Source organism: Haliaeetus albicilla, chromosome 11 (genome assembly GCF_947461875.1).
Source record: "Haliaeetus albicilla chromosome 11, bHalAlb1.1, whole genome shotgun sequence".
In the NCBI taxonomy this organism is placed as follows: Eukaryota; Metazoa; Chordata; class Aves; order Accipitriformes; family Accipitridae; genus Haliaeetus; species Haliaeetus albicilla.
Genome location: NC_091493.1, coordinates 8,514,808 through 8,534,250, shown reverse-complemented (window position 1 = coordinate 8,534,250; position 19,443 = coordinate 8,514,808). Strand labels below are relative to the sequence as shown.

The following is a 19,443-nucleotide window of genomic DNA, read 5'->3' as shown; positions in this document are numbered from 1 at the left end:
AAAACAAGTATTTGCAAAAATTCTTTGTTTATTTCTGGTTGAAATTTGTCAGAGTAAAATCAGTTGAAGGCAACTTTTTGAATATGGCATAAATCTATTGTTGATTGAATTATCAATATTTTTTTTACTAGTGAGCCTGAATTTGACTATGACTTTTCTATACTTAATTGAAAATCTGTCTTCTCCCGCAAATATTTAGACAGTTAAACTGTGGGGACAATTTTCAGCTGCCTTATGTTGTTTGTCCACAGCTGTTGCTCTGTGTTTTCCTGGTTTTAAATTGATAGGACATCATGGATTTGTAGGAGATGCTGGAAAGGGGCCGTACATTTTTAAAATTTTTTTTGCTATAGAGAAACAATTAGTGGAAAACTAACACTGGGAGGTTTTTTACTTTAAACTGTGAGTCTAGAACTTGGAAAAAAAAGATGATTTTGAGTTTCTCAGCATATCAGATGAAACACGACTGCCACCATTTTTTTTAAGTGGACATGTTCTCTACCTGAAGGCCCAGACGCCCTATACCTCACTATCTTCTAGTTTAGTTCTTCTATAATTTGCCAAGATTGACAATATTTGTGTATTTTTCAGTCTGAAAGGTATGCATGCCCACAAAACATCCAGTCTGTCTTTTGTGAGTGGCTGCTGTCCTCAGGCTGAGATACAAAGCTGGAAAAATTCTGCTGTTTTCTGTGCTGTGATGTTTGGCTTGTGAATATATCGAGGAGGAGAATCTTGGTAGTTCTCCAAGTATTTATCTTGGGTACTCACTCACTGCTAAGCTTCCTGATTAACCTACAGACTACCTGTTGCAGTTTTTGAACTATTGCTTATCTTAACACAACTTTGTAAATGGTAAATATTTTCTGTAATGTGTTGCTAAGGCAATCAATATGTAATTGACTTAAAGATTTAAAGCAAGTTTCTTGCTGACATTGTGTTTATTGTTTGGAATGCTGGATTAATTACAGCATGTATTGCAGTCGCTGTATTATGAGCTACATCTGTTTTTTGTTAACTTTCTCTGTAAATGAGAAACTGTCAGTGCATACTGTTTCTCATATTCTGAAGAAAAATTCCCCAAACCCTATAATTGTATACTTTAAAGAACCGTTGTGTGTAGATCACAAGTTCATTTATTTCTTTTGTTTCTGGAGGAGCTGACCCAAGAATAGATGACGACTCCTTGTTTTGCAATAAATAAATGAACAGAAGAGACTGTCCCAGGCCATTCAGAACTTGGCCACAGGAGTTCATGTTGAGTCTCTTCGATCTGAGCAGTTAGATACACAGAAATCCACAGCATCCTTTGTGCCAGCAGCTGGCAGCAAATACTTCATTTACTGGAGTTATTTATATGAGCCTCTAGATTGCTACCATTTCAGAAACCAGGCAGATCGATCGATCAATTCTCCCTGCTTTGCATGCAGCGTAGGTGACAACTGAGAAAGCTTTTAAAGAAAGTTACATTTGATTGAGCTTTTTATCTTGTTTGCGGTTAGCTTGTCGATTCTTCTGTGCTCGGTGGGTGGGTGTGTGCCAGCGAATGCTGGTTCTACGCAAAAATGTAAAATCATGAATTTGTATTGGCTCAGAGACTGGTACAATTTTATGGTTACATTTGTGAATGATTTAAGGAAACGAATTCTAGGTAGCAAAGGAGCCAGCAGGTGGGCATGGTACTTCAAGTAAATTTACAGACCAGTGATTTGAACTGTGTTCATTCCTGTAAGAAGAATAGGAACTAAGTTTTGGGCCTTTATTTTTGATCAGGGCTTGTTGTGCTTTCCATAAAGAACAGCAATTTGCTTGAACTTGGGCAGATAAGGGAGAGCCAAAATACAAACACAGTTGTAATATGAAGGGAGTTATCAAGGGGCTCAACATCCAGTGAGAGTACTTGGCAGCAAGTGTAGTTAGAACTGAAATTTCAGTCCCTAGAATGTAGTAATATAAACTCTTATCGTTGTAATTGAATTACTTGGAAGTACAAATTTGTCACAATCTTTCACTGAAAACTGGAATTAGCTGACATACTGGGTTTTGATTTTTAGGAGCTTTTAGCCATTAGTTGAAACCTTACAATGTGCTCCATGCTGCCTTTACATGTAAACTGGAGACTGCTGGAGACTGACACAGTGTTCTGCTCTGTGATTACCATCCTTCTATTCAAACTCAATTTGGGGGCACATAAAAAGCAATTTATCAGAATGGCTGGTGAAATTCGCGTCACACAGATGCTCAACAGGCAGTTAATTTTTCCAGAGGTGAGTTTTGCTATAGGTCTAATGTTGGAGAGGAAGAGATGGAGAGAAAAGATGCAGAGAAAATTAATCTGAGAACAGCTCAGGGATGATTTCCTGATTTAAAAGGCAACACTTGACATCGTTCAGCTGTTTTGTTTGGTTTTTTTTTAAGCATCCACAAAGAAATTACCTTTGCAGAGGAACTGTGCGGGCAGTGTGTTGTTTACTTGCTATGAACCCCTCCCTAAAAAGAAAAGCAGAAGCTTTTAAGTAGGTCACTGACCTTCAGGAGATGAAGGTTTGTTTCCTAGATCAGCTGCAAACTGCCTGTCGTTCTGGAGACAATCATTTAAAATCTGTGAATAAGAATAACCTTTTAAAGTTAGACATAAACTGTTACAGAGCCATATGAATAATACCATGCTAAAAGCCAAGAAATGGTAGATTATTTCATTATTAAAATGCGTAATTCAGTATCCACATCAAAAATCTCTTGTATAAAAGCATCTTGAAGTTTTCAATAGTCATAAATAATTTCCACCAGATGACTAATTTTTTTCTTGATTAGATGCATCACAAATGGATTTGGAAGGAGGATGGAAACACTACTTCCCTTATCTACCTATTTGCTTTCTTCTTCCTGGAGACTACAGCCTGCACAGCAGTGATGCATGGAAAAGGCTATTAGATTGCCATGCTGGCTGTAAAAAAAAATTATGCGCCTTGTGCTTTTAAAAAACAAAAAAAGAAATAATCTTATTCAATGAATGGCAGAAACTAGTTGATAACAATCATAGCAATTTTTGAGTCAGATTTCATACACTTAGTATTATGATAACTTTAAAATATGTATTGATATCTAACATTTCAAATTTAAAAGCCAAGATGGAGCGATGTAATGTATGTGACAATGATCTAACTTTCTGTATGAAAAAAGAAAATGACTGCCGCCTTACAGCTTCAAAAAAGAGTTAAGGAGGTTTTTCTTCTTTACTATTTATCTATTGTAAGCAATGTTACTTGTATGTGGTACATGAAAAGACAAAATAGGCAGTGAAAGTGACCTGCTTGCACTTGAGTTCTCTTTCATAAGAGACTACTAAGCCATTAAATCAGTATGAGACTGTGGACTGTTAGGCTAGAGTTGTACTCAGTTGTCAGTGCTGCAAGAGAGCCCCTGTGTTGTGCTGCTCCGAGTCCTTGTTACGCCTGTCTCTGCGCGCTCTGCGTACCACCACCACACAGGTAGCTGATGCAGATACTGTCAAGAAAATTCACTCTGCCCTAGCCCAAACCAGCACATATGTCATGCGCTAGGATTTAGGAGCAATAAACCAATGATTTTTCTAGGTATACAGGTCTTACTTTTTCTTAGTTATAATAAAAATAAGTACTGTCAATAATGGATGTTCAAGATGAGTAACGAAAGGCCTGTTAGAGCTCTAAACTCAGTCTTTAGCAATAGTTCACTATAATGCAAATAGTAAAACCCCATCTAATGGGGCTTTTTATGCTTGGTGTTTGCAGTATTTGTTCCAATCTTACTGTTGACAATGCAGTGGCCAGAAATATCTCTCTGCTATCTGCCAGTTGGTCATATATAACCATTTATGTTCCCTGATTGCAGCTATTCCTGCTGTTGGGCTTCCAGCCTCAACAGGCACCAGTCCGTGTTTTGCCTTGGCTCACAAACCTCCTGTTCCAGCTTTTGAGCTATTTATTTGTTGCGCTGCCTCCAATACTGGCTCATCGGGACCTGCCTGTAATCTCCTGCTCTTGCAGAGGCTCTTTGATGGGGATCTCCTCAGTCGGGTGCTCTGCTTCTCTGTGGGGTGTTGCGTCTTTTCACCACGTTCATTGCACTTCAGATCTTTACTTGGCAGTTGATTTAAGTGCGTGATGTTGTACCTTTATACCCGCTATGTTTGAGTTAGAGTGGGAAGCTTAGAGGTACTGTTTGAAAGGCAAATACACTCACAATGCATGATGTGACTATGCCTTGCTGTAACTTGAAATAAGAATTGTTTTCATGTACTTAATGTAGCTGTTACTACTTGGTAGCTCTCAAGACGACTGTACTACAGATGTTTCTTTATTGGGATTTTCATTTTTCTTTTTATTTAAAAAACACAAAAACCCCCAAACAAAACAACAAACCCGTTCACCATCTTCATCAGGAGCACGGTTGAAATAAGAACCGCTAAACATGTAATAATCCAGGGAAGGGAAACTTTTCTGGGGAGAATACTAAAGCAGAGAAAGTAATAGAGTATTTGTAATCGTAACCAAAAATACTATGTTTAGCTGTCTTTCGCTTTAGTCACCAGGTGTCTGATGTCCTATCACGACCCATCTGTTTCCATCCTTCTGATAACATTTCGTTTCATACTGGTTCTCAAGGACGGTTCTGTTTGTCCTGTTTACTCAGGTGTACCTAGTGCAGTAGTCTTTGCTGAAGACTAGCTGCACCCTCTTGTTCCAGCCACAGAATTAATACTTTCCAGTGGCTGTATAAAAATCAGCTTACACAGTGGAATGCAGACTGAGCAGTAAGACATTAAAAGGCGCAGCAGTGATTGGGGGGCATGAAGATGCAAAGTAAGTGTAGTCGGATTTGGATGTGGGAGAATTCACAAAGAAGGTTGAGCCTGAGGCATGCATTTAGGCTCATGAGTCAGATGTTATGATGCTTTTTATTTAGCAAAACATAACCACAATGACTTTTTTTGCAAGTGTGTGTGTGTAAGAAACTAAAATTCTCTCAAGGCTTATGCGTCAAAATCATAACCTTGAATATGAGTCTGTGTGCAGTGAAAATATAAGGGTGTTATTTTTGATATTAATGTTGTGGGTCAAGTCCTCTATTAAGCTGATCTTATAATACTATAGCTTTTTTTCTTCCTTTTATTTCTTCTTTTCTTTCCCAAGCATTGTGGTTCTGTGTTTGTGCTTTGAGATACAATGGCAACAGACATTTAAGTAATGAACTGTGAATTCATTGGTTCCATGCTGAAAAAATAAGACATAACAGACTTTGTGTCCTGCTGAGAGATTGCCTTGCTTTGGGTGGCTGCTTAGGCTAAAGGCTGAAGAGCAACTGCCCAAGAAGTAGCAGAATTGCAGCATGGCGTGTGCCTTTTAGTGTCTGAATAAATTTATAAAATGTCCCTAATGACCTTTTTTAGAAAAAGTAAAATAAGGAATTTAAGCTAGTTATGGTGGTAAGAAACTGAAATTGTGTAACTGAAATGGAGTCTCTGGGTGATTACAATTAATTCATTCTCATTTCTTCTTTTCAGGTTTTCTTCTTCTCTACCTTGGCCTTCCCCTTCTCCCTTCAAATCCGGTCACTTCTTTGTTTAAATTGCCATATGTTCTATTACCTCTTCCTTGTCTTACCTCTTTGCTTAAGCTTTAAGAGAAGTCTTTTCAACTTCATTTCCTCTGTCACTGGGTCCGAAATCCAGTCATCAATAGCTTATTTCTCCAAAAATAATAAGTTGTACAGGTAATCTATTTTTTTTAAAGCTTGTCTGATGTTTCTGGCTAATTTTCACTTAATTCTGGGCATTCTGAACATTAATTTTCAGTGTTCTGCTGGGATGTTTCAAGGCTGCTAAGAGATCCAAATGTGGGATTCAGCTATGATTTGATGTAGAAGTGCACCTAATTTTTTCTTTTCATTTGCGAGGCTACATCAGATATTTCACTTCAAGTAGCCATTTTAGTTAAAGTAGCCTGTAGCAGGTTTTAAAGCTTTCTTTTGAGCTACACTATGAAATCTTTGAGAAACAAGATTCTTTGCTCTACCAGATGTTGCACAGCATTTCTTCGGTTTTGTGTGTGTAAGGTTAGTGTTTTACCCAGTCTCTGCTTCACAAATATCTATGTGTATGAGTGTCTGTATATGTATATGTGTATATATGTGTATTTTTGTAAATGCTGGAGAGAAGTAAGGAGGGGATAGCAGGCTTCACCATCATACAGTTGTTACAGTCCAGGATTGAAAAGCAATGTTCCCATATTTAATGCTCCTCAGGTGACTACATAACAGCAACCAAAATGTAAAAAGAGTGAAGGGTTGCATGTGAACTGTTTTCCCTAGAGCTGTGGCAGAAGCAGTGCAACAAGTATTTACTTTTTCTCAGCTTCCTGCTCATATTCTGAGTAGAACAGAAATTCTTCTGAAGATGTTTTGCAGTTAGATACCAGTAAGGGGAAAAAGTTAAGAGTAAAAAATTTCTGAGAAGGCGGAAGAGTATTTCAAATGTGTGCGCACATATAGGCGGTGGCTCTAGCTCTTCCCAAGGATGTTTCGTAATCAGCTGTTTGTCCACAACAAACAGATCCCCTAGAATGCCCAGAGCCTCAGGATACATCTACTCTAAAGACACTATTAATTGCTTGCAGCCCATGTTGAGTTTTGTGATACTTTGGGTAGGCTTTTGATCATGCCAGAGTTAGCTAGTTGAAATGTCATTCAGAGATGATGATGCTGCAGTCTAATTTTAACTAAAAAAAAAAACCAAAACCCTAAACCCAAAACAAACAAAAAAACCATGTTGTTGAGTGATACGTCTGAGGATACATGGGGAGTCTGCAGTATGAAATGGCTCATTGTATTCTGCCTTAATACACAAGTAGCATTTTTCTTCAGTGGTTTAGATACTGGGAGGTGAAGTAAGTGCACTGAGGTGCATTGGACAGAGGGCAAGAATTCTTTTAAACTGATAAGCCAACAGCAAGAAGTGCCCAAGTGACAAATTTCCTTTCTTATTCAGTTGAATTACTTTGCATATGTCCTTAATCATGAGCATTTGCTGCATGCTTTTAGCTTAATGTTTCTTCTCCATGGGAATAGATTGAGCCTATTTCAAGTCTGTCTTGGCTATCATCAATCCATCTAGTTTTGTCAGTGACTATCCACTCTAACAACTGTACACACAGTATTTCCTAATTTATTTAAAAGCATTAAATAAATTGTTTCAATTCAATTATCTCTCATTCCATATTACTAGGAAGTCCTACTTGACCTTTTTGATTAATTCACTTGTTTTATAGATCTATGTTTCATCTTGTTGTAGGGTGAATAACGTACTTGCTCTTTCAGTTGAGAACATACCAACTTACATGTGTTCATTTGGCTTGCTTTCTTTTAACTTCTCATGTAGCTTGAGGTGTTTTGCTAGTAATTTTGGGGCAGATATTTTCCTAACTTGTGCTTAAAAATGCTAGCTCTCTTTTGTCTTTGTTTTTCTTTGAGTGGCTCAAGTTCAATAATACTCATGGGCTATTCAGATCCTAATCAGCTACTTGTTAAGAACGCCTGTTATCCGCCCTGGTGTTGTCCACTTGTCTAGTTATTTTTAGAATAGTGGTATTTCAGTAACCTAAGTTGAGTCTGTTCATCCTGTAAACAAGCTAGATGCATAGCTGTGGTCTGAAGAGCTTGCCCAGACATTAAATGTAATGTCTGAATTGTAGGAGAGACCTACACAGTTAAATGTCTTAATTATTTGAAATACTTCTTGCCTGGCAAAAGTTAGCGTAGATGCATTTGCACTGGCACACACGTATTTTTGCTTGGAGGAATTTTATTTTGTTTACTGAAATGTTGCACACAATAGTAGCAAAAAAGCTGGAGGCTTGCTGGTATAGCTGTGGACAAAGACCGAGGAGGTGGAAACTCTGCCAAAGTGTGGAGTGAGGAATTTGAGGATAGAAGCAATAAAAGACCACTTGAAGGCAGGAGTCTGGCAAAATGAAGACTGTTGAGAAGAATTTCCAGCATTTTCTGTTGTGTAACTTTAGCTTTCTATTTTATGTAAATATTCCCCCATTCTGGAGAAGGGGGGAGGAAAGAAAAATCTGTTTAAATTTATCTTTTCTATTCTTAGGGAAAAAGATACTGCCCATCAAAATTGGTTAAAAGATAGATTACTATAAAATTACATTTTTTTATATTTTGCAAGATGCTAATCTTGTTGTTTCTTATCGGTTGAAATCTTTTCCAGTTTCTGATACTACACTTGTATTTCAAGCATTAGAGCCTTATATGCTTTTAGCACACTGACTTCTGAAGCCTTTGGGCTGTACTTAAAAAGTTTGTAAAGCTTTGGTGTCTCATTTCTTCATTCATGGTAGGCATCTGTTCCTTGCTCTAACTCTACTTTTATTTAAAGTATACTTCTAGTTGTATTCAAAAGCTTTAGAAAAAAAAAAAAAAGGCAGGGATGTGGGATTTTCTTTTTTTTCCATTTAAAATTGGTACCAAAACCAGTGTTCCTCAGGGATGAAGTATGGCATAACATCTTGGTGATCTGATCCAGTTGTCACCTGGACAAAAATGGCATTGTTATGGTCCCAGTTGCAGCAAGAGCCATTTCTGTGGGAATTGGTCGATCTTGTTCAATGGGTGATCTCATTCCAGTTAAGGCTGTGTGCAGGTGCTGTGGTCAATCAGGTCAGTCTGGATACTGACTGGAGGGTGATTTTATGCTTCTCTGTACTGACAGTACTATACGTAGATTACACCTGCTATACCTTTATGCCCAACAGACCTCTTCACGCTTTAGAGAGTGTCATTTATCTTGTTTTGGACTTTATTGAGAGTTCATTACTATAGTCACACCCTGTAGGTATTTCAAATATTAACTGTAGACCTTTATGTAAAGAATGTTTTTGTCTTAGTACTAAGGCAAGGTAGTAAATTTTTTTCTAAATTAAAAAAATTAATTGTTAATCTGTGGAATAAATAGTTGCACCTGGGAAAGAGGTGGCAGGGAAAAGTTTTATGTTCAGCCCTGTCTAATGTAAATACAATAGCAAGCAGACATTGCTTGTCATGTGCAAGTACCAAACACCCTAAGTTTGTGGTGCCAAGAAGTAATAAACTGTCTGGAACCATTTTTAATGTATTTGGCTCCTTATTTGTGGCAACAGCTTCAGAAAACATTTAGGAATCCTAAGTCAACTGTTTTAATTACTCCCTTGTATAGATGCACAAAGACCTTACATGGTCATTTCATTCCTACTCAGATAGAAATCCTGAAAACAATTTTCAGATGCTATCCAGCTTCAGACTTTTCAATAAAATAGTTTGGATTAGCCACAAAGCTGAAACTGAAGGTAAATGTTGATTCCATTAGTGACAGGTTTTCTCTATTTAGCAGACAGTCGTTTGAGGTCAAATGCAGACTGATCTGCACTGGGCTTGCAAGAAGTTTGGGAGAAACTTGCCTTTTGATTGTCTCCTGGTAAATCTGCCTGTGGTATAGTGTTTAAAGACAGAAACTAAGTCCTTTACTTCCAAAATAAGTAATTTAGCTAGGAAAAAAACAGGCAGCTTCTCTAGCTGATTTTCCTTAATGATTGGTCAAATGAGAGTATTTAGGGTTGAGCTCAGAAAAAGAGTTGGTGCAATGATAGTTGATGGATTAGCATATATGGACCTTCACTGGAAGACACTATTGAACACTAAAGGTTCTTTAATCTCCCAGGGGCCAGGGGTGGAGGGGAAGGTAGAACAAGAACCAGTAAGCCCAAGTGTGAGAAATGGGGCACAAATCTGGGAGGCTGAAACTGGTGAACAATTAGAGCAGACAGTTTTCCACATTTTCCAGAGGAACTGCAATGCAGGCAAGCTAATTGATTCCATAGAGAGGTATATTTAAGAAATTGAAGGGTCTGTAATATACAGAAAACCAGATTATATGATCCAGTTTCCTCTCTGAATTTTTACTCAATTCCTGAAGTGACCTGTTTGTTCGTTGGTTCAGTATTATTTGGGTACCTGTTGGTTTCCCTGCAGATCATGCATAATTTCAAAGTACTTTTCAAATCCTACAAAGCCAGTTCAAAGAACTCAAAATCTATTGGTTGCAAGTCACTTTTCTCATGCAAAATTTTGATGTGGATGTCATATCTAAATTGTGTTTCATTGAATGAAAGGGTGAGCAAGTCTCAAAGGAAGAATTCTGTTAACTTAAAAACAAGTTGTTTCATATCCATTACCAACCCCTGTGTCATTGAGAAGAATTAAGGAGAGGATACTGAAGACTGATTTTGAAAAATTTCGTAGTATATTTTAGAATTGTTTTTGCTTTGTGGATTCTTCTTTGCTTTTGTTTTTGAAGTGAGTAAATGAGCTTTTTTCCTCTAAAAAGAAAGGTTAAACGTAGAAATACAGGATTTTTTGCTGAAGCTGTCCTGTATCCACAAAAAAAGAGAAGTCCAACTGAGGTGAGAAATGGAGAAAATAGGTATTCTAAAATGTATTTTCACCCATGGCTAAACAAATAGTATTATAGAATGCTAGTAACCTTCTTTGGTACTAATAGGATGCCAGGCTCGATTTTGGATATTTTTCATACTTGTACCAAATATGTATTAAAATATGATGTTTACAAATATGTGAAAATCAAGCCCAAAGTGGTGGCGGTCTGGTTTTGTGTTTTTCCTGGTTGCCTCTGAAGAGTACTTGGAGCATACATAGTGTGCTAGAATCTGCTTCTGGGAAATTGTGCCTGCGACATCCACTTCAAATATCATTCACAGCTTAAACACATTAGAACCACATGGCTTACTGTCAACTTAAAAAAGAAAAGAAAAATTGCCCTTAAGACTACTTTGGTTTGGTTTTTTGGTTTGGTTTTTTTTGTTATTGTTTTTGGTTTTTTACTTTTCTCCATTGTGAAAAGGCTGAAGCAGCAGATTCTTGGAGCTTGTGTAGATTCTGTGTGCATAGCATGTTTTTGCATCTACAGTTTTTCCACTTTTAAAAATGAAATATATCTGTTTCTCGGAACTCAAAATGCTGCATTTTTCTTGACTTTCATGAAACTTGGCAGTGAATCCTGTGTTCCTTCAGCGTTTCTGTATGCCCAGCGGAATGTGCTCAGAACTTCCCAGTGGTAAAGACTAGAAGTTTTTTTATTGTTGGAATGAAAAGAGTATCCAGGCATGGCTTAAACAGTTTCAATTTTCAATTGAATACAACAGGTTTACAATCTGAAGCTGTATTATTTGGCATTTCTGTAGTAGTGAAGTGATTTCAGTGATTGAGATGATGGGAAAGGCAGGTATGTTGTGTTATGGCTATGTTTACTCCTGCTGAGAATATATTTACTTTTATATACCCTAAGATGTATGTATCTGTCTAGCATAATGAATTAGATTAATTCATTAGCCAGAAGAGGGGTTGGAATTTTTTTTTTTTTTTGAGAATAGTTCATCCCATCACAGGAGAAAAAGTGCTGTTACACTGCAAAAGGGCAGAGGACTCAAGAACTGGGGAAAAAGAAATAGGTATCACATGCAAAATCCTATCCTTGTGTCTAACGCTTAGAAATTTGGGTGGTACTTGAGGATGTTTTTGTTTTAATTGAACCTATATTTAACGTTTTGACAGTAATTTTGTGTTGTGGCACTTCGTGCTTCTGGACACCAGGTGGTGCTGCTAAACTATCTAATGTGTAATTTTCACACTTTTTTGAGTAATTGATACTTTATTTAGTTCCAAAGTCAGTTCTGTACTTTCTGACGAGGCGTATGTTCCAGGATGCAGAACTGTACCTGGTAGCTCAGCACAACACCTTCTGCTGTTTCAAGGACAATGGTCTGAAAATTATAGTGTAAACTGAATTGTGTTGCAGAATCAATATTTTAGACCTCACAGGGCAAAAACTGCCATCAGCTGGTGTTTCTCCTGGGTATGTAGCTTAGTAGAAAATCTTAATTTATAGACTTGCCACTTCAGAGACTTGATTGGTGTCATTTAAATTTGATTTGGTAACTTCAATCAGAAAACTTCTGGTGGAGGCATCTATATTGCCAGTTTAAAACTGCAAAGGATAGGATAGTTCTAGAGACTAAGAATAATGAAGTGATGATGAGGGTGGGTTTGAGTTTGGTGGGAGTTTTTCTTAGGCATTGTCTATATTAAGCTTGAGTAAGGCTGTCAAAAAGCTTTTAGTTGTCCTTCGTTAATACTTGTTTGAGAAGACACGATGGCTTAGCTACGCAATTGCATTGCAGACCTGTGATACTGTGATGTACATTTGGCATTTGATTTCTATTTATTTTAAGTTGGTTATCGTGTTTAATAAATTCACCTGGTAATCCTAATCGTGGGGCTGAAGGGATGGAACAATACATTTGGTTTTTAGCTGAATCCCAAAGGCTGGTGGTACAGTTTATTGCTGAACTGTAAATAATGGATTCAAATTTATTTAAGCAGTGAGGAAATTTTTGATAGATATTTTATTGTATTTTTCTTACAAGTCTGTATTTCTTTTATAGATCCCCATATTAAAGTCTCTGGAAAAAAGGAAAATGTTAAAGAAGCAAAAGAGAAAATCATGTCGGTCCTGGATACAAAAGTAAGAAAGAACTTATTTAGAATGACACCTTAACCCCTAATTTTGTGGTGACATTGATCTCTTTAAATGGGCTCATTTAAACACAAGGTATTTGTGGACGCTCCAAAGCAAAGTCTCCAATATATTCCTTCTGGATGTTGATATTTGGTGTATACACACATATTTAAACATGCTACAAGAAAATACTTGCTTAAAGCACTTTTTCCAGATCTGAACTATATAGAAATAATATTTCCAGCCATATGGCTAAAAGCATGCATAGTTTGTTCATTGGATTGGGTTTTTTACTTTAAAATCTGAAGTACAGCTTTACTGCAAACAGTAGAATTTGCAGCCACTTCAGCAAACCTAAAATTTTATTTCTGTTTGAAATTCAATTTTTAGGAGCATTTATGCAGTTCTATTTTTAACTGTTACTGCATTCTTATGCTCTGAAATATTAGGACCAGAATTTCTAAAATGTCTACATTTTGGCCAGTGGTCTCAGATGTTCCTCAGATTTTCTTTTCATGTGAAAGCAAGTCTTTTGGGGCAGTGTGCATGGCTTCTGCATAGTTGTATGCCAACTTTTTGATAATCTAAACAATGCCAAAAGGAACACCCTGGTGATAAGTGCCATTTTTTGAACTATTAACAACATTATTATGGACTGTTAACAATATAGCTTTTAAGAACAGCTGTAGGAAGTGTTTATGTATTTTAAAAATTGTTGTACCAGAAAAAATTGGTAAGTTTGTTGAAGGAGGAAAAAAAACTGTTATTTTAGGTCCCATGGCTTTGATTTGCCAAAGTCTTCATCATATGATCCTTTCCGATCAGACAGGGGGTGTGTGACTGCAATTGAAATAACACAGAATTAAAATAAATGTCCTTTTGCTATCCATTCTAATTTAAGTCACAGTTGATAAAAGCTAGAGCACGTTTTCAAAGCCTTAGACATTTTTTGAAGACTTATCTTTGGGGTATTTACTCCCATGTTATTTCCTCATTGGAAAGAAAATGTGAATGGTTTAGCATCTGACTATGATCCATATTAAAAACATCTTACTTGAGTAGAAGTTAAGCCATGGCAAAAATACTTTGGAAATGCAGTTTTGAATGTCATTCTTGAAGTTGCATTACTCTAAAAAAACCCAAAACCTCAGGTTCTGCTGTGAACAAATCTAATCATGAGTGCTTGATTTCCAGAGCAATCGGGTAACCTTGAAGATGGATGTTTCACATACAGAACATTCTCATGTGATAGGTAAAGGTGGCAATAATATTAAAAAGGTGATGGAGGAAACAGGATGCCATATCCATTTTCCAGACTCAAATAGGAATAATCAAGCAGAGAAAAGCAACCAAGTAAGTATTATTTAACATTTAACTCATTTATACTGTAGTTCCTGAGAGTATAAAACATTTCTAAGGTTTTTTCATCAATTTGAGGTTTTGGGGGATGGTGAGTTCATGTTCAGGGAAATAGATTTTTGGTATTTTCACTATGTGGAAAGCATGGGACTTCCTAAGTGAGCCCATCTTTAAAAACAGATGGAAGCAATTTCTGATGGCTCAGGAATTATTTTAATTTTTTAAACTAAAATTATTTTGAGCATACAGAAGTCAACAACTTAGTGTGAACGGTAGAGAAGCAGTATGAAAACCACTGCTTTTGTACGTTTGTTTTTTTTTTTCCTGTTCAACACCAGACTTATTTAGCATATTGATTAATTTCTTGGTGCTTTTTGCTTGTGGTGTGACTTAGTTGAGAACTGCACTTGGTGGATAGCTAGCAAAAATTAATGTCCTATTGTAAGAGTTCAACTTTATTAGAATAAGTCGTTGAACCCGAATTGTACATCTTTTGTAACGCTAATACTACTGGAATGTTTACTTTCAAGTCTTTCATCACTGTATTTAGAATTCCCTCTTGTGCATCCTAGTGGCTGCTAAGCAAAATACAGTCATTTCAAAACAATCAGGAAAACCTACTATTAAATATCAGTATTGAGCACATGTACACAGTAGTAATTCCATCATTTGATCCAAACAACTGTATTGTTTGATGTATCAGGGTTTTTTTAGTTGCCTAAGCCTATGTAACCTAAGATGCTATAATCATAGATTATTTTTTTTTAAATTGGTTTTAGTTTTCAGCAGCTGTTTAGAGAACACTTAGGATGTCACCAGGTGTGAAATAAGTGTTGATTTTAAAAAATTTTTTCTTAAAAAGAGAACACGGATATCTGAGTAACTTTTCCAATGCCTTATTTGAAAATGTGATGCTATGTTTTCTATCTTCTTGCTCTTCTAGGTGTCTATTGCAGGACAGCCAGCTGGAGTGGAGTCTGCAAGAGTTAGAATTCGGGTAATAGTCTACTTCATTATAGTGTTGCCTTGAAAATACCTGAAAGTAAAAATTAGTTTTGAGAACCCTAGGGTTGTCTGGCTCTGTCTTAAAGACAGCAGAAATACAGGAACAAGTGTGAATATCCATATGAGTAAAATGCAAAGGGTATCATAAAAACAGTGATTCACATTCTGGCCAAATTTTTAACTAGCCCAAGGTGGACCTTGAATATGAAGTCTATAGTATAAGCAAGATGTGAAGTATCCCATACTGCGTTTAAAATCACATCTTAACTTACTCTCCACAGATGGGTGTAGAAGCTCAGGCATCCTGTGTGAATCTATGACTTAAGAAAGGCAATTTCTGCCTTCTGAATTTTAACTGGTTTAATGCATAATTTGTGTAAAAAATTTGGTGGAATTCAGTTCCATCCTCCACTTGTAGCGCTTACCTATCTTTACCTTCTAGTTTTGACGTGTATGTGTATTCTGGCATGGATAATTATAAATCTAATAAATTGCGAAAACTTTCTTGCAATTCTTGTGGTCAGGTATGTCACTTACACAACTTTGGTCTTGACAGTCATGAAAGAAGCTGATGTTTACATAGCTTTGTAGCTGACTTCAGAGCTCCAATTAATTCGTGACAGAAAACAGAGTCCTCTAGGAAGTTTTACAAATACTGACCTGTTTGTAGGTCTGCATGGATAAGTATGGGAAATTACCTGGCTTTATTGTTACTACATAGTTGCAAAAGATCCTGCTGTTGGGGGTAGAGGGGGTGGGAAACAAAGAAAAAAGCCTATGCAAAACAAAAAACTCTGGTGTCCCTGGGAAAATTGGTGCCTTTTTCCAACTCAAGATATGATAATATTTTTATCAATGAATCCTGGGCAGAGGATGTGTTATGTCAGTTTCATCATCACTGACCTAATACATTGTGATTCAGTAATAAAATTGTTGTAGTTTTAGTGAGTATGATTTCAGTTTTCAATATTTGCTCTTCAATGTTGTTGTAGGAGCTGCTTCCATTGGTACTCATGTTTGAATTGCCTATTGCTGGAATTCTCCAACCAATCCCAGATCCTAATTCTCCCACGATTCAGCATATATGTCAGACGTATAATATTTCAGTTTCCTTTAAACAACGCTCTCGAATGTATGGTGCTACAGTCATTGTCAGAGGGTCACAAAATAACACTAGTGCTGTGAAGGTAATGTCGTCTTAAGTAGGTTTCTGCATGTCATAAATATATTCATAATTTAGATACTTAAGAACTATATTAATGTTATATCCTGCCTTATCAGTACATGTTATTATTGTATAATCACTTTTGAAGCTTGAGGGTTTGAGTTTTTTAAACTGGTATAGGTGAAGTGTAAAAATGCATAGGAAATAGTTTTAAGTTTAGGATTTAGCATTGTTTGTGCTAAGCGTTTAGTCTGTGTTTTATTTCTTGCACCCCTGTTTGGGTTTCCAGCAATTCTGGAATACGTGCAAATCTTCCCGATCTTTTAATTGAAAAAAACAAACCAAACCACAACCTCCCACCCCATCCCCCACCCCCAAAAACCCAAACCAACCACAAAACACCCCCCGCCATGTCGTCTTCATGCTTTGATCTTCTCAATGTGCACTTAAATATTTAACCTTGAAAGTTGCCCTAACATGCAATAAAACTATTCTTGCGAAACCAGGAGTGGGAGATGAGAATTTGAGAGTCAAGTAAAGGAACTGCCATGAACCTATTTATCTTAATGAAATAAAAACGTTTCCTTGTTAACAACTGGCAGCGTGACAGATTGGTGTGGTCTCGGATGGGTCTATCTCAAGCCAGTAAGAACATCCTGGGCCAAAATTGAAAAACAAATTTTGCAAGTAGACCTACCCAAATAAATCTCTATCGACTTTCTTATTGCTATATGTGGGCACAGAAGGTCTGTTGGGACCAAACCATTTCACATCATCTTGCTGCCTTTTACAATGGCAATTAAATGCTACCTTTGGCCATAAAATGGGAATAGTAGATTGTAGATAAAATGTAGAGTTTAGTCCATATGTTACCTTTAACAAATCAATCGGGTTTTTAAACAAAACAGAATTTTCTTTATCTTGAATGTGGAATGCATGACAAGTAAGGAAACAGTCTGAAATGTTGTCTTGTACGCCTGTGAGCACTGTTTCACTGGTTTCTTGCACTTCCCCTGCAGGAAGGAACAGCCATGCTTTTAGAACACCTAGCTGGGAGCCTGGCCTCTGCAATCCCTGTGAGCACACAGTTAGACATTGCAGCGCAACATCATCTCTTTATGATGGGTCGAAATGGCAGTAACATCAAACATATCATGCAGAGGACTGGTGCTCAAATCCACTTCCCTGACCCTAGTAACCCACAGAAGAAATCCACTGTCTACCTCCAGGGCACGATTGAGTCTGTCTGTCTTGCCAGGCAATATCTCATGGTAAATACTTTCAGTGGAACTTGCTTGAAAAAAAATGCCAGATTATAGAAAATATGCTCATTCTGCATGTATTTATGGGTCAAATCTAAGTTGGCCTTAGATACGAAGGATTACTACTCACATTGCAAAAAGCTGGTTCAGTTGAGCGCCCTATTTTTGTCAGTGTTTGTAGTTATCTAAAATATTTGTAATCTCTGGTATCATGATTTGAAAAATGACCTTGGTAATATAAATGCAACATAAGCAATTTAAATTTAGAATAACAATATGCTTCTGAGTAGAAGGCAGATTTTTGGAGGGTTTTGTTGTTGTTGGGTGGTGGGTTGTTTGGTTTGTTTTGCCGACCTGCCTTTTCCATGTTTGTCAGGTAAATAGGTTTCTTTTGGGAAGAAGTGGCAGGTATTTCTCAGCTCGTTATGTGGATGGGTTTTCAAGGAGACTGAGGAACCATAGGAAATAATTACTTATTCTGCGTCTTATGTTCTTTCTCTTACCATAGCCTCAGTAGTACAAGGCCTTTTATAAAAATAGCTCTGGTGATGAATATTATTATTATTGTTTGTACAGTTTTTTGTTATAGTGGTCTTTAAGCTTCACAGAAACCTTTAGGCATTGTTGTAGTACTAACATTGGTACACAGATTTTCAATATATATGGATATTCGCAAACACCACATGGGAGGAGTGGACTCAAATCCAATTCAAAGCTGGTATCAGGATAACCCATGATACCATTAAATTCCGGAAGTCCACCTCTCTCTTACATTGCACTGTGCCTTGCTGTATATTGGGGGAAAAAACCCACCATGGTGCCTTTTTGTTTATACAGTTATATTCATGATTATTATATTCTAGGATATTATTGTCTGTAAATACCAAGAGATAGCCTTATTCTCTGTATTTCCTTGGTGAGGTTTAAGTAGTACTTTTCTGGAGGCTCATAATGTAGACACAAATGCAAACAAGCTATCATATGAGCATCAAAGTACACCTTTACTCTAGAAACTTAGAATTATGTGAGGGCCATTTTTTGAAATATTGAAGTTTGATTTAATTCCAAACACATCAGTACAACTTAGTATCCCACATCACATCCACTATATCACCTTTTAAGAACTGTACTGACCGGGAGACTCGGTTTGTTTCAACTCACAGGCATTACATGTCCTGAAACTGTTGTTTCAGTTGTATTAAAAGCAAATTTTGCAAAGAAGGACTATATCTTTTTTAAACAATAAAAACTTGAAAAGCTGTGGGAAGAACTAACCAGAAAAAAACTTAACCTCTGACTCCTAACTTAGTATAACCAGTATTTTTCAGCTTCAGATAAACACACTTTAGTATGCCAGTCATGCCAATCCCTACATACAGGTAGATAGCTGCAGTCATTCTCAGCTTCTTTTGAAGTAAATTTCACTTGATTTGTTTTCTTCTTGGGCATTGTTCAGCGGGGTGAGATTTCTGTGTTGCAGAGTGATTTCCTGCAAGGTGGCCTTCTTGCCGTGGCCACTGTTGTTATTGCCCCCTGCCAGCTCTTCGGATTCAGTCAGAATAACAACTGACGCTGTTTCACAGTTGGGCAGCACAAGTGTGCCATGGAATTGGAGAGGGGATTTAAAAATAGTGATTTGATCTCTGTAGAGCTCCTAGAAATACCTAGAAGCATCTGAACGTCCATACCAAGAAAAGAAATACCATAACGTCTTTCTGAGCTACTAAGTTGTTGTGATCTGTAATTCTCAGACTGAATTTAAGGCAGAGTTTACAATAACAGAAAATGCAATGCAGTGCATAGATACCTTACAGTAGGACACATCAAGTCTAGGTGCTATCTTTAAAAATTGCTTAGCAGTATGTCTAAATGGAAACTTTAATATCCACTAGTAACTAATTTCGTTGAGAGAGCTATGAATTCTATGGTGTAGAAACTGTGAATATCCCTTATCTCTGACAACCATTGCAAGTCTCAGCTTCTAATCACTGGCATGCTGCTTGCAGGAATATATTCAACAAGGCGGTTAAGAC

At 37.0% G+C, this 19,443-nt stretch overlaps 1 protein-coding gene across 3 annotated transcripts in view; it reads left to right on the top strand.

The window, feature by feature from the left end:
• The window catches only part of BICC1 (BicC family RNA binding protein 1), a 114,890-nt gene that overhangs the window by 72,647 nt on the left and 22,800 nt on the right, over nucleotides 1–19,443 (top strand). For 2 of the 3 annotated variants that reach the window (XM_069796046.1, XM_069796047.1), the window contains 5 exons: nucleotides 12,546–12,625; nucleotides 13,814–13,972; nucleotides 14,922–14,975; nucleotides 15,976–16,170; nucleotides 17,168–17,419. In XM_069796046.1, coding sequence (XP_069652147.1) covers nucleotides 12,546–12,625; nucleotides 13,814–13,972; nucleotides 14,922–14,975; nucleotides 15,976–16,170; nucleotides 17,168–17,419 — 740 coding nt within the window. Of the gene's footprint in view, nucleotides 1–5,579; nucleotides 5,755–12,545; nucleotides 12,626–13,813; nucleotides 13,973–14,921; nucleotides 14,976–15,975; nucleotides 16,171–17,167; nucleotides 17,420–19,443 lie in introns of those variants that run through there. The other variant, XM_069796049.1, reaches the window with a different exon arrangement.